The sequence below is a fragment of the Phasianus colchicus genome, chromosome 1, assembly GCF_987193195.1.
Source record: "Phasianus colchicus chromosome 1, bPhaCol1.hap1.1, whole genome shotgun sequence".
In the NCBI taxonomy this organism is placed as follows: Eukaryota; Metazoa; Chordata; class Aves; order Galliformes; family Phasianidae; genus Phasianus; species Phasianus colchicus.
This window is the reverse complement of record NC_143436.1, coordinates 147,440,485-147,464,683: the sequence shown is the minus strand read 5'-3', so window position 1 is coordinate 147,464,683 and position 24,199 is coordinate 147,440,485. Positions and strand designations below refer to the sequence as shown.

The following is a 24,199-nucleotide window of genomic DNA, read 5'->3' as shown; positions in this document are numbered from 1 at the left end:
GGATAGCGAACCACAATAATGAAAGAAGAAGCAAAAGCTTTAACAATGACTCAACCAAGCAACTTCTCTAAAATGTAAGATGATACCAAATAATAGGACGGTTCTTTGCCAAGCCTTTGAGTTCTTGAATTCTACCAATTTCTAGCTGAACTAGAAGAGATACAGGTTTCCTGATAAATGTATAATCAGAACATAAAGGAAATGAAATGCTGTCAAGTTTCACTGTTCCACAATCATCAGTTTTTAGTAGCTGTATCATATCTCTGTTCCTTGACAGATGCGCATAACAAAATGAAATAATGTCAAGACTTGTGTGCTCTTATCTAAAAATGTGTTTGGGTGAAAAAGGACTTCAAATGCATTTTTTTTCAAAGAAGAATGTGAAAAGTTTTGTTTGAGTCTTCAAAAACAGAAAAATGCACTATCTTTCTGAGCCTGACACGTGTCACGAGTTAGGTCTCATAGTCAATACTGCCCCAACTACAGCTTATGAAATATTTCTCCAATTTACGTTTCGGAGTGTTGTCAGCAAAGTTTGGTTTGTTTGATAATAATGTCCCTTTCGTATATATGAATACATGTATAAGACATGGGGTATAAAAGGGAAACAGTCATTCTATGGAAACATCCCTGTAAGTACCACTGCCGTCTTTTATGTACGCACACCAACGCAGGATATACATATCTTCAGACAATATCTCTTTGCAGAGAATATTAAGGTTTGATTTGAACCAACTGGGAGGCTGCTAAGAGGCATTCCTCAGTAACCAGCCCCGATCGGATTCAGCAGCAGAGAGTTAATCAGGAGCCACACACACAGTGCAAAGCCTGCAGCCTCAGCGCCGCGCTCCCATCCTGCTCCTGGTTAGAAACACAAAACTCTGGCATACTTTTTAAATGCAGCTTCTCAGTGTGAATTTTTTTCAGAGTTAATAGAAAACCTTGGCACATTACTAGAGACCTAATGAAATGGCAGCTGCTTTTCAACTGTCTCATTGTGATTCTTCCCCTGAGCCCAATCCCTCAAGATACTAAATGCCCAAGTCTTCACACAAGCTTCTTCCACAGCCAACAGAGCTGCAACCCTCTGATGAGTAATCATGGAGGTGAGATAACACCTCTTTTAATATTTACGCATCTGTCATAGCTCTAAAATAAAATCACCCTCTCTCTTTCTTCCCCCAAAGTACTCAAAAACTGATTGACAGAAGAACAGTCCTACTCTTGTGGAAAAGCTTTCTGAGCGCCAACAACAGCATGGAGAACACTCAGAGGCTTTTTTTTTTTTTTTTTTTTAAATCTAAAAAGCTGAACACACTTAAAAAAAAAATAAAATTCTTTTAACTATTTCATTTTTTACCTCTCCACAGGATTTTCTCCTAATAAGCTTCCTGTAAACTGAACAAAGACAAGTGATGCCAACTCCACTGCAGTCAGGCTCACAGACTGCAGCCTCCATCTGAGCTGTGCCTGCACTGCATTCTTTCACACTTGCACAAAAATACGGGATATGGGGTGACCAAAAGAGACATACAGGGAGCAAGCCTGGGTCCATTGAGAAGCCTGAGCTAAGTTTTCAGCAGGCATGATGATCCTGAATAGTTTAATCTTTCAATGCTTAGCTAAGATACCCGATGTATATCTTTTTTTTCCCCCAGATAATGGTGTTTCTTTCAAAGATGTCCCAAGTTAGGTCTTCCAACGTAAGGTGCATAATCCCTCTTTGTTCACACCCAAGGAACATATGCAAGAGCCATACTTCTCTAGATAATTGATTGAAAATCTCACCTTACTGAAATTAAAACTCTTGGTACAGATTTTCTCTGCTCAAGATTTGGGACCAAAGCAGAATAAATCAAACAATCATTGTCAAAGCATGGCCACATTCCAAACCATTTCACTTAGCAACCCACTGTAACACCTTTTGAAAAGTATGTGTAAATGCTATATTACCATTTCCTTTCATGTGCGATGTTGCTGTTTTTCAACAACAGCAAAAAGCAATTCTTCATAAAAAACAGTTCTTGGTAACCACAGGAGGAATGTGTGAGACCAGCAGCAATACGTGCAACCGACACACTTGTGCAAAATGAACGGCCCCCAGAATCAGCTCTTCTAACTAAGCAACTTCTCTGAAAGTATGCATGAAACACAAGGGACAGCAATAACAAAAAACCTTGAATTAATGCCCAAGTCCTTTAAACAGAAAGAAGTGTAACTGTGCTTCTGGGTAGCTGCTGACTGGAGATATAGTCTCTCGATTCCCATTTTTTGGGCTGAGTGTGGATAAGCACCATGCTTTGCATTCTTGGCAGATGCTAAAGCTTGTATCTGCCTTCTAGCCTGGGAGTTAGCAAACTTTTTCATCAAACCACATTTCAGCAGAGACCGGTTCCTGGATCCCTTCCCTTCCTGTACAAAATCACATAACATTGATGTGGTAACTGCAGATGACTATATGGGCAAGTAACATCAGGCTATTATTTTTATACATTTTGATTTATCTTTTAATGCAATTGTGCAACTGAGGAAGGCTGCAATGAAAGAAGGAGAGACAGCATGACATGGCTGAATCTCTCTGTAGGTGATAGCAGGACAGCCACCCCTAGCCATCCCAGGGATTAAGTCCCAGGAAGCCTGCCCAGACAAACACTGGCCTCATCAATTAGAACCGATTCTTTTAAACATCACTTATATAATCTTCAGATCTTCATATATGTGTCACAAAAAAACCCGCATGTCTAAACCATTACATTTAGTAATAAAATGTCAGAAGCTACTTTGCAGCAGCTGACAAAGCCATTTCCTCAGTTCTGCAATCAGTGCCACGCGTGAATTTATATGCTGCAAAGTTTTCATTTTAAAAACTCTTTAAAAAAAAATCCAAAAAGAGGTTTAGTTGGTATAACAAAAAAAACAAAACAAAACAAACCAATAACAAACCTATGTGAGCACAGACATGGAAAGCTCTTCCCTATGCTTCAAAATGCCCACTGAAACAGCTGCAATACATGAGCACCCAGCTCATGTCCGTGACTGCACAATTATTTGTTTTTCCAACTTTCCAGAAATGTGGCTATCCTTACCAGGAAGCAGGCAGGCACCTGTCACTTTGTTTGCTGTCTTTATCAGTTGCTCCCTGCCTAGTGCTCTCCTTTCCCCCCAGGAAATAGTCTGCAATTTGTGTCCCCCTTATGATCCGCACACCAAGCAACTTGAGGAGAAGAAAGCATAGAAGACAGAGATAAGACCTTGTTCTCTCGTGTGGAAAGTCTCTTTGGATGCTACATGCCTAACATCAGTGCCTTACTTGCACGCTTAAAGTTGTGTGAAGATAATCAAATTGCTCCCAGAGTGAGCGCTGCAAGTCTCAGCTGCAGCAGTGCTGAAACTTCATTTGCAATATGAAAAATACACCCTGGCTTTGGACGTCCTGTGTGCTGAATTATCACAAAAAAAGAGAAAGCACGCCAAAAGCTAGTCAAAATGAGTTCCTTAATCAAAGGTCATTTCTTTTTATCTTCTTATCTCAGCTTTAGCTTTCCATCTGAAAAGTGGAGATGATATAGCCTCACCTCAGAGGCATATTATGAAAATTAATCCATTGATGTTTCTTAAACACTTTGATTGCCAGAGGAATGCTCCCAATTACATTAATAATGCTACACTCAAGAGTAGGATTTGAATAGTAAGCAGTAAATCAGGCACAGAGCCTCGTATGGAACAAGGAGGCAACAAAACATTCAACAGCTGTTTCTTAATTGAGAGCGATTCATACTATCTGCAGAACAAAGCAAACATAAAAGAATGAAGTCAGAGAAATAAAACTACGATCGCACTCCCACTGATCATGATTTAATACACTAGTACCTCACACTAACACTGGTTGGGCCTTTTAGGAAATACACGAGAAGTAAATGCTGGAATCTGCAGCCTTCAGACATTTTTAAAGAGTTTTTGCAAGACATGTGCCCAGCACAGGTGAGTATGTCATTATTTACACTTACCATTGTGTTACATGCAGAAGGATGCAAGAAACACACTCTTTCAATTCGGGGTACATAAATACACCTATCATTTGGAAGCCTGTGTGTAACCACTAAAAGAAATCACTGAAAATGAGGGTTTAGCCTTACAAAGTCAACAGATTCTGACGTTCAGTGGAATGCCAACTATAACCTTGAGTATGCTAACTTGTGATAATCCAAGTGCAGAGACAAACAATTATAATTATAAAATTACCCGTTTTGCTGTTTCAATCAGAGAAGTTGCTTCTGTCTTGCCCACTTGTTGCACCATTTTGTAAAACAAGCCGTCCTTTTCTTGCAGCAAAATGTAAGGCTCACCATATTCTTTTAGTCTTCCTGCATCTAAAACCTGTAAAATCAGCAGAAATCAACTTAATAACAGAAGAAATTCAAAAACAAATGTTAAAGTCCATAAGCAAAGGGAGAATGTATCCACTTCAAGTGCTAAGATGAACTTTGCATTCTGAAAATGAAATATTATGTCTTCTTCAAACAAGCATAACACTTCTTTAGTTTATAGACCTGTTGTACAATTTTAGAGTGCCCTACAGCCATTCCACCTATAGGAATCCAATGCAAAGTTATGCAGAATATGGAAATACAATGTTTGTGAAGCCAACAAAGCAGATTATAAGATTCATTGTGTAAGAATGAAACAAAGAGACCTGAAATGGGCTCTGAAGTAAACAGCTGTAGGTATAAACCACGCAATAACCACCAAGACGGTTAGGGGAGAATAAGTAGGTCTTTTGGATTAGAGGAGGTGAAGATGTAATTAAAGAAAATGAGGGTGTTGCTGAAAAGATAAACAATTTCTTGCATCAGTTTTTGCCAACTACATATTAGAAAGATACTTACCCACGAACCTATTCTTTCTACATAAAAAGCATGAGATGCCACCAGGGACATAGGCAACAAGGAAAGGAGGGGAGAAGGAAAAATAGAAAGGAGAAATTAAAAAAGCATTGAGTTAGCAAGCCACAGAGGATACATACAGTCAGAACCAGAAGAAATTAACAACAGGTTGCTCGAGCCTGTAAGAAAATATTCTCACACAAGTGACTACTTCAGGACTGCACGGTAGCAAATACTACACTTACATTTTGAAGAACTTAAAATCTTTCAAGAAACTTTTAGACCAGCATATATATGTTTTCAGGACAACAGTTTAGACAAAACTGAATAAAACACAACTAGAAGACACACAGGTCACAGGCAGAATTTGTTTATCACAATTTTAGTAAAATGAAATGGTACCTCACAAATCTGATAGACTACTTAATGCATCAGAATAAAATGGAAAAACATCTTATATGGATTTCCATATGGATTTCCAGGAAGGTGTTTGGTGTAATGAAATAAATGGGGACAAAACCTCAAGAATTCACATAGAAAACAAACGTTAGAAATAAGCAATGCATTTGTGCTGTTTGGGAAGCTGGAAGGGCAGGAACTGGTAGCTATGAGAGTGCTCTGTGGTGGCTACATATTGGCCAGTCATCAGAAAGTTATCAGAGAAGTGACAAAGCTGCAAATGACACGAAAACATGTAGGTAAGTCTAGACCAGAGGAGATTCAGGTACACCTAACTAAGCTAAGAGAATGAGAAATACAATGGCAGGGAAAAGTCAATATTGGCAAAAGCAATACACTCAAATACTTAACTGGCTTATAAATTAATGGTATTGACTCAAGAAAGAGAACTGGATAACACTTAACAAGTTCAGAACTCCAGCCCATGTGCAGGAGCAATGAAGTTCAAAAAAAGAAAAACAAAAAAACAAAACAAAAAAAACAACCACCCCAAAGTTATGTGAGAAAAAATATTTCAGAAAATGTTTTTGTATTTTGTATTTTATTAAATATATAAATGAAAAAAACTGACTACCCAAGACACACTATTGAAAAAGATATTGCCACAACAGAGGGACTTCAAGGACTCATAACCAAAGCTGTAATTATGGTGTACATACTTGTAAGAAAAAAAAAAAAAGATCTAAAAAGATGGAGTTGTTCATTTCAGGCAAGAAAGAAATAAAAGGTACCACGAGGACAACATCAAAATAACAAAAACAGTTTGCAAACTTATGTTCAAAAGAAGGAACTCCAGTATGACTGAAGGTAAATTCAAAGTCCTGTGAGGAAACTTCCAAGTGTACCATTTGCCTGTGCAACTCCTTAAAGCAAAGCACCTTAATGGCCAAGAGCTCAGCAGAACCTACAGGTGGGCAGGACCCCTTTAATGACAGAACACAGGAGGAAGCTGAACTAATCCGTTTGGCTGCACGATGTGCAAACTGCTCACTGCTGGGACCTGCGCTGAGTTGTTGGGCACCAAGGACCCAGCACCCGGGGAAAGATGCCCAGTCCTGAGCTTCTGTTTCCATTCAGTACGTTGTATTTGAATGTAAAACAACTCAAGCCAACAATAACGGTATACTGACATTCAATTTTATAAATTGGATACTTCGTTTTATCGCATTTGAGTATTTAACTGTAATCGCAACGTTTTACGTTGTAAGAGTTAAAGACAGAATCCTTAACAGTGCCATAAATTAAACTATCACATACAGTTCTCTGCTATAATTAACATGAAGTGCTGCAACACGGCTCCTTAAATGATTTTTTTTCAGCATAGCACTAGGTTACATAAACACTCCTTTACAAAGAAAACAAAAAGCGTGTCCACTAAAAGTGTCTCCCTCTGTAGTAACAACTACCACAAAAACTGGAAGTTTTAATTTTCTTTTACATTACTGTAGAGTTCAAATTCTAACAACAGTTTTGCAAATATCAGAGAGAACCACAAACATGGACAGTCCTTCTCCTTGAAAGAACATGGGAGGGAAAAAGTAGAAATTTATTCTTTCTTGACAAGTTTTAAACAGTGAAGTCCAGAAGATGAACAGATAATTAGGGTGATTTGTGTCCAAAAGAATTCTATTCACATTTTAAATAAATCTTTAAGCTATTCATATCCTTTCTTGGGGAATAAAAATCAACTTATGTTATGAAAACAGACAGAACAAAGATAGGAAAAACAACCCCCACTACTTTCTAAAAATCTGAAATGGGGAGAAGAATGAATGAAATAGAACAGACATCATTCTTACACATCAGGAATACCCTATAAACCATATTAACTGGGGAAAAAAAAAGAAACTTTTGCTACTATCTGCTGCCATCCACGACAAAACGGAGGGAATTTAAGCAGGTTGACTTGGTAGTTAAACATTCAGATAGCTATTCGTTTATTAAAAAGGGCATAGACAAAGCGATAGGTATTCTTCTTTGAAGAAATATATGCTGATAACATTTAAATAAATAAATAGGTACTTTGGCTAAGGCTTTGCATACGCTTACTCACTGACTCCAAGCCAAATTAAAATCATTAGAACTTCAAAAAGCAAGCTAATCATTCAGGAAAGGTGGAATCTGGTGTTTACCAGCCACGTATTTTCTGATCAACTTGCATGCAACCCTTATCACTGTACAATACGACTGAATCGAACCCAGATGCATCCCAAGGTGGTTGTACCAGTGAAACTAGATACAGAAAGCCAGAGAGGCTTGTAGGCAGAGAAATCAGATCGGCATGCTGATTACAGAGAAAACAAAGGAGCGTGGGACTTCATGATTCCATTACAGGCTCTAATACAGATTCTGAAAGACAGAGAGATTTTGGACAAATTTCAGAATTGCTGTATATACTAGAAACCAAAGAAAATCTCATAATTTCACTATATCTGTGAAATACTTCGACAGCTCAGAACAAAATAAGCACAAAACAGCAACGTGAACCCAATACGTAATCCATGGCCAGGTTCTCCACTGTCTTGCACTGGCATCCTCTTTACCTCACCTCCACTGTTCTTGCCTCTATGGTCAGATCCTAACAAATTCAACATATTTTCTCTAGCAGGAAAGTAACTCCAATGGTGTGAAATTTACAGAATTGGATGATAGTGACCGTAAAAGAGAGAACACAGGAAAAGCTTTATTCAGGGAAAGTCTCTCACTTCCTACACTGAGGTGAAACTGATCTTTACTTAGAGCTACTCAAATTCCCCTTACAGTAGCGCTACTCAGACATTTCATGTTCAAATGGGGTGTAAGTTCAATACTGCTCTTGAGCAAAATCCTCTCATGCCATCTAAATCTACTGTACCCAAAATTTAATTTGGGTCCAACAGTCTGGACAGTGATGCTCATCACAGCTGTGAGATCTGCAGAAGGATGGACATCACACTGGGCAGAAGGCAAGACAATTTTTAACAGCTCTTGGTTTGACATGGAGGCACGGAATAACACAGAAAGAGCAGGATTAAAATATGGCAGCAAAGAGACAGAGAACCAGGGAAGAAGCAACTTGAATCAGAGTGACCTGCAAAAGCAAACATGAAAAGGGAGTATTAGCCATTCAAATGTGTTGTTTATGTTAGCTTTAGCTAGTGCAGAAGGACTATTTGCCTATGCCACAGAAATGTTGTTGCACTAAATTTATGTAAGATTTGGCAGCTATAAAATGGTTGTCCATTTCTGCCTCCTCTCTATCCTGCCTAGTTATTTACCTCCATTTGCCTAAGTCCCCCCTCAAAAACAAACTATGCAGCACTTTCGTTACATAATCTCACAGTTTCGAGTATTAACCATGATTTCTATGAACAAATTCTGGGCAGGGGGGTTCAGTATTTGAGCTATCAAGAAATTGTACAATAAGGCCAGAGATCCACAGCAAATACAGAACCAACAATTTATTTCCCAGGCATTGTATGTAAATATTTAGCTTACATAATAATTTAAGTGAGCCTTACTCATATGTAGAATTCCGCTCTCAGATTAGATTAGAAGTTCAATACATTTCTGTGACTGTTTTCATACTGGGATTTGTCTAACATTCAATGGTGGATGGGAAGGAGAGACAAAAATGAAACCATAAAATGATGAAAAGGCAATCTGAGAACCATTTCACAATGAATTGAGAGGAACAAGACAATAAAGAAAGACAAAACTTCATGAAACCGGTCCACATTTCTGTAAAGACCCAAGCAGCAGAACTAGGACAGTACTTTTTCTGATGGTTCCTGAAACCGATTTATATGGTTGGGTTGCACAGATCTTTTGAAAAGCAAATATTCATTTTGTAAGTGAATTTAAAATGGATTAACATAGTTAAATATTGACATTAGCCACAGAAAGAAAAAAAAGCGTGGATCCTTAAAAATGCTGTAACAAATTCCATGCACTTATGGCTATCCATAGACAGAAGAAAGAAAGAAGGTTCTAAATCCTGCATTTTCTAACTTTCAGCAACAAAAGCAGACAAAGCAAGAGAACAATAGTTATAAAACACTCTGAGAAAAGAAAAGCCCAAGGTTGGAAGTGTTGAGCCACAGAGGAGGGGGGCATGGGAATCTATTTCAATTATTATTGAGGAATGACTAGTATTCCTATTCACGTTCATATTCACCATAAAGCCAGAGGGAAAATGGGACATTTAGGAGTTGATCATAAATGTTTTTATTTCCTATTCAAAAGGAAAATAATTCAAGCAAATTATCTCCTAGGGAATACATCTGATTTAATTTAGACTTGGAGAAGACATCAGCAAACAACAAAATTATTAAAGTTCAAAACTCTGCTAGGAGTACAACTTTGAACAATGTTTTCCTCAGAGAGCATACATCAAGATGATCTTCAATAACGTCCTGGGAAGAGGAGAATATTCAGGAGATGCTTCTGGTTACATCATATTAAAAGAAATATATTTACACAAGACAATACATGGCTTTGTGGGAAAGAGTCAACAGCCCATTCCCCAGCTGGCATTAAGTTCAGATGCAAGTATGTTCCATCTCTTCCATCTCATCAGAGTTTGCCAAAACAGATCAGAAACATGTACATACTTCTCTGAAGAGTCATTTATAAATATTATCCTATCTGAACAGATTTGCAAAAATGGAAGAACTACGAGGCCGCAAATCTAATTTGGGAACCATTTTAAAGTTGGTTTTTTTTTTAATGAAGTTTTTCTTTCTTTTTCTTTTCTTTTCTTCTTCTTATTTCTGTTTTTGATTTTTTGGTGCTGGGGCTTCGTTTGGCTTTTTTTTTTTTTTTAATTAAACTTTCAGCTTTAATCTAAGCATTCTCCAAGCTCCTTCAGGAATCACATATAACTTACTTTATGACAAATCTGGTGTCAAATAACTTTCATGCACCTCGTGCCAGTTGTGTACTTCTTGTTTTTCCTTCGAACAAAGCAGAGCACACTTGGGCGTTCACCTTCTTACAATATGAGTTATTCTTTTCAGAATTTCCAAATGTTTCATCTCAGCAGAGTTTAACTTCACTGTAACAATGTTAAGCCTGCCCTTGGTCTCTGGTATTTGACACGTCCCCCTGCCCACTTCCCCTACTTCACAGAAAAGGCAATTTCAGACATTGTTCTGGAGTCAGAAGAAGTGGATTTCTTTAAACTGAAATTATTCTTTTTAGAGAGAATTCAGCATGTAAAAATGACTGGTAAGTTATTCCACACATGAATTATCTTTGCTCTTCTTGCAGAGGCTTAAAAATCTCCCCTCCTGCTGTTTTTCTCCATCTGATTGCACACCACTGTAAGCTGGTTGAAATGTTGTGGGGAAAAAACATCAGTATGTATGTAGTAATGAGTCTTATTTTATTGATAATCATTTGGTATTAACTTCTATATCTTGTTGGAGGAAAGAAACTTGTTAACCAGTTACTGTAGATGTTTTTCGTGTTGTTCAGTCTTCTCACCTCAAAACATCTGACGTATCAGTGCAAGTCCAACCTTTCCCATAGAGCCACCTCTTACCAAGAGCTCTAAATGCTGACAAAACTCTTCCTTGGCCAATCAGTAATGACTGTTTCCAGCACTGGAAAGCCACATTTCTCAATCTGGATTGCAGAATGGCTCAAACATGGCCCTGAAGTGATGGAAGATATGCTTCAGCTTAAGAAATCCCACTCTCTAATAAGGCTTCTGAGGATTGTCAGATAAGTTACAAAGACACTATACTTTTCAAAAAGTTAAAGAATACAGCTGCATCTCTCCTAGATTTATCTGCTTCTGATGACAGTGAACTTGTGGCTCAGCTGCCATGCACACAGTTTCACCTTATCGGAGACACTCTGCCCAAATCATCAGCTGTCAACATGTCCTACACTAATTTGCTCCTAAACAATAACACAGTATTTCTGAGAGAGAAGAAAACCACTCTCTAAAGACGCGTTAGAATTTTTAGTGGTCTGCATTCCATACCACCATCTTTAAGGAAATAACATCTGACTGCTCTGTCCTTATATACATGAAAATACATTCACACACAAATGACTGACAGAATGAGAGATTAAGGTTCATCAGACACTACCTTCATTTCCTGCTGTAATTCAAATGCAGCTCTTCATTTGAATGCTCCCAAGCTGAAGTATTGCTTCAGTAATTAGCTGCTTTATAAATAAAAAGAATCTTGTTGGGCGGCTGTCTTGAAATTGGAGCAGCTTTTAAGAACAATCTTAAAGATGTCAATGTTTTGGGAAGGTACCAACAATCCTAGTGCTTCTTCAAGATCATTGGGATTTTGATTTGTTATAGAGACAGCTAGGCCAAGTGTGACACATACAACTATCACAAACACACCATTTCAGTTGACAACAGTGGCTCTGATACAAGGTTCATAGCTCACCACTTTATGCAAACTTGGATTAAACATCAAGATAATATCCTCTTAATAGCAAAGATGTAGAATTTACTCAGGTTTGAAAACAACATATTCACTGTTTGTATCTTCTGAACTGAATTACTGAATTCCACAAAACAGCATGGAGGAATCTGTTTTTCCTTGCTGTCTGCAAAATGTTAACCCACTTTCAGGGGATCTGGAAATTGTGGAAATTGGCTTTGTTTGCATTAAAATCAAAATTGATCATTTCTGAAAATCACTTGCTAATACTCAGCTCTTCTGAAATTCCACAAGTCCTTAATTACCAAATTAAAGGAGAAATGTAGACGTTTCCAGGACCCCTGCTCACCATCAACTGTCCACATGGACTCCAACACAGTGAACAGCCAAGCAGGTAGATCAGCATTAATTACACCTGGCAGAAGGTCTGGCGGAACTGCATTAAAGCTCCTACAGAGTGTCCCTAAAATATTTAACCAGCCCTTTAAGTTAAGTGTTAAGATGTTTCCAAAATTTTCACATTTTATCTCCCAGATCCCAAAAATCTGGAATTGCGGACAATTTATCTGTCATCGTACAGCATACACATACACAAGCAATGTTTCTGTGGGATACTGATATTCAGCTATCATGAGACCAAGTACTCTCTGACATTTCCTGTGTAAAGCATCTCAGCTAGCACCATTAAGTTTAATGTGTTCCACACTGGTCCTCCTCTATGACTAACGTTCATTTTCTTTTCTTCACCCAGGAGACTTTGGTCCCTTTGGTTCTAGCACGGCTGGATTTTTAGTTCTAGTGTTCTCTAGCCTGTATGTTCAAGAGAGAGGCTTTAACATGAATGCCCTGTATATGCTGGTGGACATAGCATCTACTTGGGAATGGGGAGCACAGTGCCCAAACCTCGTCAGAGAGAGGAAAACGTAGAGCTCAGGTTTCTTAAATTTCTGGAAGAATGGTCTCTTTCCAGGCTAACGATGGGCAACACTGCCATCACTATCATGCTTACTTAGGTGTCTGTTAGCAGAACTGCCTCATCTCCAGCTGGATGGCTGAAGGACATTAGTGTGCAACACTGGATCAGACACCAGAACTCCAGAGACAAGCACCCTGCTGCAGGGCATTTTCTGTCTAGCTGCAGATGACTCCCCTATTACTATGCAAACGTCTTGAATCTCCCTGCAGAGTTCCCTCTTTCCTTTCAAGGTGTTTACACCAAATTCTGGTGGACTGATTTGCCCTGTTGAGGTTAGTTGTCTACAATACATGAAACACAGCACCTGATTTATGAGGCCCAGGTGTTCCAACAAGGTAAATATAATGCGACGTCAGAAAAATGGGAAAAACTGAATGAGGGAGATGTACCAGAGAGATGTGAGAATCATTTTCTATTGACCAAAAAAAGACCTCAGGTCCGGTTATCAGGTACACTGTACTGTTACCATGAGTATTAAGTTATTTCAGTACATAGCCACAACAGGTTTTCCCATAAATAAATCAGATCTCTTCCCATGGTTCTGTTCCTCAGAAAACTTCCTATTTGAATGACAGTTTTTAATTACTAGACCAAGTTCTGCTTGCATAAAGAGCTTTCATTTCAAATAAGTATTTCACTAGCATGAAAAGTCTCTGTGGAGAAACAACCTTGTCATTGGAAAATGCACAAGTCTTTACTACTTTAAGGTTTTCCTACCGAAAGACCACAGCACAGCAACCAGAACAAAGAACTGCATCAGACTCCTGCCAGACGCACGTATTTAATTTGCTACTGATTCACTGTTTCCCTAGCTGAGCCTCAATTTCTGCATGCTTCAGCTTCTCTCCTCTCTAAAAATACAGTTTCTAAAAAGTATTTCTCAACCTGGACAAGGAAGCAGAAAAGAGGGGGAGGAATGGGTGATGTGGATTTTACAAGATACCACTGGAAGTCTTGGGAGTGGTGCCTGTTGGCTGCCCCAGGCTGCTCCTGACTGGGTTTGGTGAGCTGCAGATGTGATTTAGGTAAAAGGCCCTCACACTGTAAGGTGAGAAAATGACAGGGAAGCAGCTGTTGTGGTGGTGGGGATGCTATGTGGAATGGGGAGCAAGCCTGAACTGAGCTTTTCTCAGGATTTGCCACTAGACGAGAGGAAACTGTAGCATTTCTCCCATCCTCCCCCCTTTGCCAGGGAGAAAGGAGGCTGCTTACATCAAACGGCTAAAATGAGTATTTGTAGGCATCTGGTGGGAGGGGCTTCAACTTGGGTTCTTAAACTAATGAGGGAAACATGAGTGAGAAAATATCCTATAGTACTCTTGAACAGCACAGGGGGGGAAAAAAAGTTTGAAAACCACTGGATTATAATTTTATGGTAGTATTATTTGATGGCCTGACTTAACAAGTCTTTCCAACTTTGGTTCCAAAGATTGTATGGATACTTCCCTATCTCACCCAGGTGTTTGAAGTTTAATTAATTAATGTTTGTAAAGAGCGTTACAATTTCCAGATGAAAAGTCCTATGCAAGTGCAATGCAGGATTACTCACTGAGGTGATTGGGTTAGAGAGTATCACATTACACAATGCAGCTCTTCCCTCAACGATTTTATGCGTTTGAAGTTCTGATAAAATGTATTTATCAGTAAGATGGATATAATGGAAATACTCTTAAGGCGTGACCTGAATTATGAAACCAGAGGTATGGTTTTGGGAATAGAACAAACGAGAATTAAAACAACTCCTGAGGCCAGATTTGTCTACAGTTGTATAAAAACGTATTCTGTTCTTCCTTTTTTTCCTCTTCCAGTAGGCTTTCTTCTCTTTTAAAATAGAACCGGTTATTACAATGGGTGTGAGCAAACATGCAACAGTTCACGTTCAGTTCCTATTTCCATACTCATCCAACTTGACTTTTTCTCATGACTTTCTCAGAATTATTTTGTTCCTTTTTTTTTTTTTTTTTTCATTTTTTCATTTCTTTTTTCTTTTTAATGTTTGGATTAACTCTAATGATGGACGTCATCTTTTTGGAAAATTCTGGTTTAACTAGCAATTAAATGGAATTAGATCAAAAGCACGTGGACAACGTCAAACTGAAGACTCAGTCAATGCGCTTAAGACAAGGACAGCAATCGAGGGGATCTATATGCAGACAAGCTAAAAGAATAGTTCAGCGTGAACTTGATGACAAACAACACAGACAGATGTAAAGACCCAAAACTGTAATGGGCTAACCCCTGGTGATCAGTACCAGCAACAGTTTTGCCAATGCTGCTCCCTTCGTCTTTTACGCAGAACAATAAAGACGAGGGTAGAGTTTCAAGTCTGAAATGCAGTCAGCAGGGTAATAAGGGCACTGGAGCATCAGCCCCGTGAGAGGACAGGTTGACAGAGCAGAGTTTGTTCATTGAGGAGAACAGACGGCTTTAAGAGACTCAACAGGAGTAGTTTCGTACCTACAGTAAAGTTAGCCAGAAGACAAGAGCCACGCTCTTTAGTGAGATATACTGTGGGAAAACAAGGAACTTTTGCCACGTACTGAGGTGAGGCTTTAAGCGGATATATGGAAAAATATAGATTTATTGGCAGATAATTAAACACAGTGACAGGAATGCCCATAGATGTACAGAATCTCTATCTTCTGATGTTTTCAAAGCAACAGGATAAAGCCCTGAACAATGTGACCTGTAATAGGACTGGAGACTTCCCCTGGTTCCTTCCAAACTAAATGATTCAATAGGGATAGAGCTCAAGTTATGTATATTTGTTCAGGAATGGGTTTGGACTGTTATGATTAAGTCAAGAAAGCTGAACGGGTTTGCTCAACGTTTATTTGAAAAATAAGTTTACTCATTGCTTGTCAAAAGACAATTGATAATATTCCAACTATGAGGTTCCATCTTTGTTCTTCTTCATTCATTTTCTACCAAACTTACCAGGACAGACAACAGAGATTGGGATGACATATAAATGAATGCATTATTTCATCTATACATCTCAGTTAAACAAGAAAGAAAACAGAAATTTTAATAATACCTAATACTGGAATAACAATGCACTTCAGCTGCGCACTTTTATACTTGTAAAGAATTTGCACAAAGTTAAATCTGTAAGTTACTAAAACACATTAAAATTTTGAGACACCAAATTTTAAAATTCACAGAAAGCTCTCTTTAGCTGACTTTTCTCAATTTTCTTAATATTTAAATAAAACATTACTTTTCCATGAAAGCTGTTTTTATTGTTAATGCTACTCATTAATAGTTTGCTTTCCATGATTATCCTGTTCCTTATATTTTTAACACACAGACTTTTCTTACTCTTCCAAAATTGCGTTATATTCCCAGTAGGATTTACATGCCTGAGTAAACAAAGTAATTAAAAAATATAACAAAAGCACACCTGCTGTAACTCTGATCACTCCTAAAACAATATAAAGTTTACAATTTGTTTGGAAGCAGAATCAGTAACTCTGAATAAGGATGTCAAGAAAACAGGCTTGTTACTGAGTCAACGTGCCAGTTTCCTCCATTTTCTAATACTTCTCACCTTTACTTCCTCCCAGAATTACAGTAATACAAAGGATCAAATAAAGTAATGTAAAAAGATGAAAAAGATTGGAGTCACGAATGATTGCGGACCCTAAAGAAGACCTTGCAAATCTTTTCCTTAATGTACTCTAAAGAGGCTAAAGTCATTCCAAAAACACTGTACTAAATAATGTAAAAGTGGACTTTTAGGAAGGTAAGATCTTGATTGTGGCTGAACTGAAACAAAGGAAGGTCAAAAATAAGATAGAGGATCTAAACATAAATTAGTTACACTGTTGGCAATTATACTGAACAATCTGAGGAGTAACTTCCAATTTTAATCAAATGCTCTCAGCAGAATAGGAAATAAAAGCATCCAGTTTTCATTTTAACTGCATGATATTAAAGGTAAAACTAAGAAAACATCTTCATGGAAAGAACATTCTGTGCATAACATGTTAATGGTAATTAATGAACCAAAACCCACAGAAATCCCTTTGGACAGCTAACAAACACATAAAGCTATTAATTAGGTCACAGTTGTTTCCTCACAAGTCTTTTGTTCACTTTACTTGTAGAGAACACCAACATATCCATTAGACTTGTGGGGAGGTATTCACCAGTGAGGAAAATATTTATTTATTATACCTTAAATGCTTGCAATTACATGACTTATTATGGCAGTTCTGCTGGTTTCTCTCTTCATAAGTAAACTATAATCACTCAGTGCACAATCTGCTGTACTCTATTCCTTAGAACATCACTCACCTAAGAAGGTCCAATTGTTTCATTTTGCATACTTTGGGCTACCATTGTACCTCAATCACAGGTTTTAAAATGCTCTGGGCATCCAGTTAAAAAAAAAAAAAAACAACCACACAAAACAATACTGAAAGAATTAACAAACTTCATTTTAATATAAAAAAAATATATCATAAATATTTTTTTTAAGTTACCACTGAGAGGATATGGGTAATTTCTGTTTGACGCACATTTAAATCTGAATTCCACTCACAAACACGCTCTGCCCACTACTAAGTTACGTCTGTAACTGACTGTGAAGAAAATGTTTGCAATGGGCTCCTGCAGCTACTAAAGAAAATTGCAAAAGTGCAGATAGAACATCATTTCAAGGACACAAACCAGACTGAGCTCCTGAGAGCTGAGGGAAGACCACTGCCTTTATGAAAATAATCAGCAAGTATATATTTTTCATTTTGCGTATGTGCAAGGCATCAAAGGGCAGGCACCATGTGGTGCTTCTCATTAGCAGAATACACCACTGTTCCTTTGGGAACAAAGATGGCAGAGGCTGCTGGATTGGTAATACTCCATCTTTTCTGTTTGAACCTTGCTTTGTAAAGCTGGCCATGTTCAGTTCCTCACCAATCTAGCTCCAGTTCTCCAACCAACACCTTTGCTCCAGGGCAGTTGCTGCCTTGTTACCACCAACATCTCCTGCTCCAGAACCTCTACCACTTCCTTCTCATACATTCCACACCACTAAATATTGCACTGCCTCCCTCAGCCCACCGAGACTGAATTAATAAACTTGACCGAATCCAGCTGACTCTGTCCAGAGCACTTGGGTGTGTCTTCACTAGTACCGACAGAGATCATTTGCTTAAGTTTGCTGTTGCACCTCACCTGCAATGGGTTTGTGCCTGGCAGGTTGGAAACCATAGAGTGAAAAAACGTAAGCAGTCTTTTCAGGTCGTTACTACTACAGTTTCATGAGTTGCCTGTCACCCCTCCTAGGATAACTAGGATAACTCTTAAGTTACAACTTAAACTTCTGACCATTTCTCAATCAAAAGTAATACGAGTAAACAAAATTATCAATTTGCAGGAAAAAAAAAAATAATAATTTAAGCTGTTAACTCTTACCATAATTCTGTCACTGTCGATAATGGTGTTCAAGCGGTGTGCAATGGTCAGAACTGTGCACTGAGCAAACTTTTCACGGATTGTCTTCTGAATGAACTCATCTGTTCTGAAACACAGCAAGAGCAGTGCAGACAAAAGTAAGATGTTTGCAGGGATCACTTAATGGCAGACAGCTTTTACAACTTCATCAAACATGACTGTATAGCAGGAAATGTGCTTATGAAGTCATTATAGTGCTTCTTCCTGGAGGCATACCATGAAACATACCCCAAAAGCTATCTGCTAGTGGTTGAGGAGAAAAGAATTTCTCCTTGGAAGTAGAGCAGTAAGTTTCATTTCAGGAGTCTAGGCTTCCAAGCTGTGATTACAGAAGATGGGACATTCCCTTTAGCAGAGGTATTCCTACAGCTTTCTACACTAAAAAAAAAGTCACTATAATTTAAGGCTTGGTTTGTGCAAGCTGTGAACAAAAGTTAGTGAAAATAAATATCCTTCATTGTAAATAAATGAACAGATGACAATCTATAACTAAGATTCTTCATTTCAACTGCAAAAGTGGGTTAAATTACAGAGCTGGTTGGTAAGCAAAGAACAACCGCAGTAGCTCAAGGACTTGAGTACAGAATGACATGCTTTATAAATCAAGTGTTGATTGATACAAAATCCAAGGAAAGGGATGGAATCGTGAAATTCCTGAGCTGGAACACATAAAAGCTTTCAAGCTAAGAGTCTCAGTCCACTACATGAATTAGTCTCCTAAAGAAAGGTATCAGGTAAAAACACATAACTTTTAAAGAATGAAAACAAAGCCAGAGCACAGACACTGAAATACAGTGTGAATGTTGAGAACTTCACAAGTTAAGTTGAGAACCCTGAAAACGAAATATACTGAAATATACAAGAGACACCAAAATGTTCTTTAGTTGCATAATCAAATATTAATGCAAAAGGCCTGTAATAATGATAAAACTGGATAGTATTCAAGAGACAATGCTGAAGAAGCAACGGTATCACCTAACTTAAAGCACTGCAGTTAGACTTACTTGGAAATCTATGTAACCCTCCTTAAAGTCAATGAAAAGAGGAAAGGCATGGCTGGAATCTGAATAAGAGCACCTGAATTAGGCAGCCATCAGGAGATGAATGCCCTCTACAGGCACCTGACAGCCCACAATGCACCAGAAGCTGCAGTTCCTGGGCATAAAGCCAGGTCATGTGAATATGCATATATTGTGCATCAGCCTTCAAAAAGATGATGAGTGGCAACAGTGGAGAAAAAGGCAGTGTGGGAACACAGGTACAGAAATTAGAATTATCATCCAAGATCAAAGGAAGACATAAACACCTCAAAATGTATCGGTGTTAGTGAGACCAGGGATGTCACAGCCTAGAATTCAGGCATATGAAGGCACAGGTCTCATTTTCAGGATTCCTATTAAAACAGAATACTGTACTTCTATGCAATGATTAGACAATAATAAATGCTCCACATAGAGCACAGAAGATGTCAAGATAAACAAATATATTCAGGGGCCATGTTAACTTCAACTGGTTGCTTGCAAAGCCTTAATTCTTCAAACTGTTCTAAGTAACTTGGAAATCAAATACAATACCACAGAGACTCATACAGAACACACCTTCCTCTGACAAATTATTATTTTCTAGATGCTAGTACATTGAATCTGTCTGGACACGACAAATATTTAGTATTGTCTCACAAGCAAAAAAGAACTGTTCTGTTTCCACCATGGCAGGAAGCACTAACAACAAGAAGGAGAAACAGATAACTTTGGAAGTGTAGGACGACGTGAGGAATGGAGTAACCATTGTTTCCATTGTTCACGGTATGATTTTGTGGTCTTATGGACTGAACACAACTTGTGTTACAAACTGTTTAAGCGGTCAGCATGACAAAGGAAGACAGATCACTGCTGATGACAGAACAGATGATGACAGAGAGAAGGAGGATTATTAACAGTTAAGTAAGAGTTCCCATGCATGCTTACTGTCATCCTCTTATGGACACAGGAACACTTATGCTCTATCACGACAAGACAGAGCACTTTTAGACAAGAACTCAGTTTTGCCATAATTGTTATAGCAACCTGGACCACTGGACTGGTTTGGAGCATGACACAGTTCTTCCCTGACCATCTACTACATTTACTGCTAACAGTTTAGTAGCAGTAAGAACACTCATTAAGGAAATGAGAGGTCTGAGATCCTTGGCAGTTTGATCCTCCTGCTACTGTTTCCCAAAAGAAGAATCAGGAAAGACATAGGAAAATCCTTCTTCTCTAATCAGCATTAGTGAAGCCATCCCTGGAGTAATGTGTTCAGTTATGGGGTCCCCAGTATAAGCATATACAAGCATAATGGAAAGAATCCAACAAAGGACTACAAAGATGATTAAACAACTGGAGCACTTCTCCTATGAGGAAAGGCCAAGAGAGATAAGATTGTTCAGCATGGAGAAGAGGAGGCTTGAGGGGGGGATCTTATCAATTTCTATAAAGACCTGAAGCAACAGTGCAATGAAGATGGAACCAGGCTCATTTCAAGGGTGTCCAGTGACAGGACAAGACGTAATAGCAACCTCCTTAAAAAAGCAAGTTGCTTAACACACTACTACCATGTACTTCTATCAGATCACAGCAGTAACAGTGTTACCACTCCATTGCTAATGCACACATTTTTTTTTTCTGTTTTCTCAGTAATGCCTCAATGATCTGACCACTATGTACTTCAACAGAGAAAACCAGGGCCACACATGATAACACTAAATGGGGAAGAGGCAATGGTTAAAAATAGCCTACAATGAATAGCAAAATGGAAACAAAAGCTTCAATACTACCTGAAATAATGTAAAGAAAGTCTTTTTCTTTCATTATAGTCAATCTCAAGGTGAGGATTCCTGTAGAGCAAGTAAGGAGCACAGAAAACTGCAGCTTGCTCAGAGATTTCAAAAAATAACTTTTAAGAGAGCTCAAAATGATTTTCAACTCTCAGATTATTCCTACTCTTATCTCAGTAGAATGCAAAATCCTTGAACGCCCCTGTTCTCTGCATTCATTTATTATACATTCCACTATTACATGCATTCCTTATAGCATCATCCCTTACTGCATATCCATTAAGAAAACAATTATCATTCTTGAGAGGCTGGAGAGTAGCCCTGCAGAACAGCATCTGAGCGTTATGGTTAATGCCAACTTGAATCTGAATCTGAATTGGCAGTGTCTCCCTGAAGCCAAAACTGGCCACAGTACCCAGGGGTGCATCAGGTCCAGCACTGCCAGCAGGAAGAGGGAAGGGATTGTCCTACTCTGCTCTGTGCGGCCCCTCCCTGAGCACCGTGTGCAGTTTTGGGTGCCTCAATATAAGGACGTAAAGCTATTAGAGACTGTCCAAAGGAGAGCTATAAAGAAAGTGAAGGGTCTAGAGGACAAGACATACAAGAAACAACTGAATTCATTTGGTTTGTTCAGACTAGAAAAGAGGAACAGGATGAGAGGAGGCCTCACAGCAGCTTACAGTTTAAGATTACAGAATCTTTTGAGTTGGAAGGAACCCCTAAGGGTCATGTAGTCCAGCTCCCCTGCAATAAAAAAGGACATCAACGGCTAGATCAGGTTGCTCAGAGCCCCATCCAGCCTGACTTGAACATCTCCAGGGAGGGAGTTTCCACTACCTCTCTGGGCAAAACTGTAAAAAACATTTTCCTTATACCCAATCTAAATATCCCCTCTTTTTGTTTGAAACCATTGTCCAATCATTACACATCCTGATAAAGAATGTGTCTCCCTCCTTTCGTATAGCCCCCCTTCAGACAGTGAAAGGCTGCTCTCAGGTCTCCCCAGAACCTTTTCTTCTCCAGCTCTCTAAACCTGTCCTCAGAGGAGTGGCGTTCCACCCTGGATTATTTTTGTGGTGCTCCTCTGAACGCGCTCCAACAGGTCCACATCTCTTCTGTACCGAGGTCTCCACACCTAGATACAGTACCCCAGGTGAAATCTCAGCAGTGCAGAGTAGAGGGGCAGGATCACCTCCCTTGTCCTCCTGACCATGCTTCTTTTGATGCAGCCCAGGATATGGCTGGCTTTCTGGGCTGCAAGGGCAAATTCTCATGAGCTTCCTCGTGAGAGTCTACATTACATGCCAATTGGAGCAGTCAAGCCTCCAGAAAAGTGCCAAAGCAAGCAGCATTTCTGTCCTTTTTTGAAGACATAAATGACCCTTGTGTGGAGTCAACCCACACTGAGAAAGTGGCCAAGAAGCTATCAAGGGATTCCATTTATCCTCTTAAGTGGCACATCATAAACCAAATATGCAACCTGAACAGCAAACCATGGCTGCTGGATGACAGAAACTCAACCTTCATCTAGTAATATGAAAATGGGAACTATGAGACTCCCCAAAAGGGGAAGACCATCTCCGGCAACAAGCTTTCCAATTTAAGCAGGAGAGCTTTAAACTAGAGTTGCTGGGGAAGGGTATCCTCAAACCATCCCACTTTGAGGCAGACAATGGCAATGGATGCCCTGGGCCTGGAATTGGATCAGAGGCCAGTAAGACAGCACCTAAGGTGCAGGATATGGAAACTCCAATTAGTAAATCGACCTCAATGGGAGCCCAACTCAAATGCCTGTACACTAATGCATGGAGCACGGGGAACAAGCAAGAAGAGTTGAAGGCATGTGTGTGCCTACAGGGCTTTGACATCACTGGCATCACTGAGACATAGTGGGATGACTCTTACGACTGGAATGTAGGAACAGAGGGGTATAATCTATTTAGGAAGGACAGGCAGAGGAGAAGGGGAGAGGGTGTTGCCCTCTACATCAAAGACCAGCTGGAGTCCATGGAGCTCCACGTGGAGGTAGATGAGGACAGAGAGCTTATGGGTTAGGGTTAAAGGGAAGGCAGGGGAAGGAGACATCATAGTGGGAGTCTGCTACAGGCCACCCAATGAGGGAAACTGAGTGGATGAGACCCTACATAAACAGATAGGAGCAGCTTCACATTTACCAAAGATGGTCCTAATGGGAGACTTCAACCACCCCAATATTTCTTGGAGGGACAACACAACGGGGCACCAGAAATCAGAGAGTTCTTGAAATGTGTTGATGATAACTTTCTGTTCCAAGTGGTACACGAGTTCATGAGAAAAGGTGCTATGCTGGACTTTGTCTTCACTACTTCTGGTGAGTAATGTGAAGCTCAAGAGCAGATTTGGCTGAAGTGAGCACAAAATGGTGGAGTTCAAGATCCTTAGGGTGCCAAAGAGGGTGCACAGCAGGACAGCTGAACTCTTCAGGGAACTGCTTGGCAGGGAGACGTGGGATAAAGCCCTGGAGGGAAGAGAGGCCCAAAAAAGCTATTCAAGGACCATCTCCTCCAAGTCCAGAAACAGTGCATTCGGAGAAAAAGGAAGGCAGGCAAAAATGCCAGGAGGCCTCTGTGGATCAACAGGGAGCGCCTGGACTTACTTAAGCAGAAAAAGAAAGTCTATAGGGAGTGGAAGCAGGAATGTGTTACCTGGGAGGACTACAAGTAAGTTGTCTAAGCAGTCAGGGATAAGGTTAGGAAAGCTAAAATCCAGATAGAATTAAATCTAGCCAGAGACATAAAGGGGAATGAGAAGAAATTCAACAGTATATCAGTGATAAAAGGAAGGCCAGGGAAGATGTGGGCCCTCTCTGGAAGGACAGCGGAGTCCTGGTCACAAGGGATATAGAGAAGGCTGAAGTGCTCAATGACTTCTTTGCCTCAGTCTTCACCAGCAAAGGCTCTAGCCAAACTGCCCAGGCTGCAGAAAGTAAAGGTAAGAGCATGGAGAAGGAAGATCTGCCTGCTGTAAGTGAAGACCAGGTTCAAGACCATCTAACAAACCTGAAGGTGCAAAAGTCCACGGGACCCAATGAGATACATCCACAGGTTTTGAGGGAATGGACAGATGATGTTGACAAGCTGCTATCCATTGTATTTGAAAGATCATAGCAGTTTAGTAAAGTTCCCACTGATTGGAAAAGGGAAAACATAACCTCCATTTTTAAGAAGGAGTACCTGAA

The 24,199-nt window shown here is 39.3% G+C and overlaps 1 protein-coding gene across 1 annotated transcript in view; it reads right to left on the bottom strand.

The window, feature by feature from the left end:
• The window catches only part of ABCC4 (ATP binding cassette subfamily C member 4 (PEL blood group)), a 155,426-nt gene that overhangs the window by 5,006 nt on the left and 126,221 nt on the right, over window positions 1-24,199 (bottom strand). The window contains exons 29-30 of the mRNA XM_031610616.2: window positions 18,129-18,234; window positions 4,243-4,377 (exon numbers count right to left, since the gene is read on the bottom strand). Of these exons, the coding sequence (XP_031466476.2) occupies window positions 4,243-4,377; window positions 18,129-18,234 (241 nt within the window). The remainder of the gene's footprint in view (window positions 1-4,242; window positions 4,378-18,128; window positions 18,235-24,199) is intronic.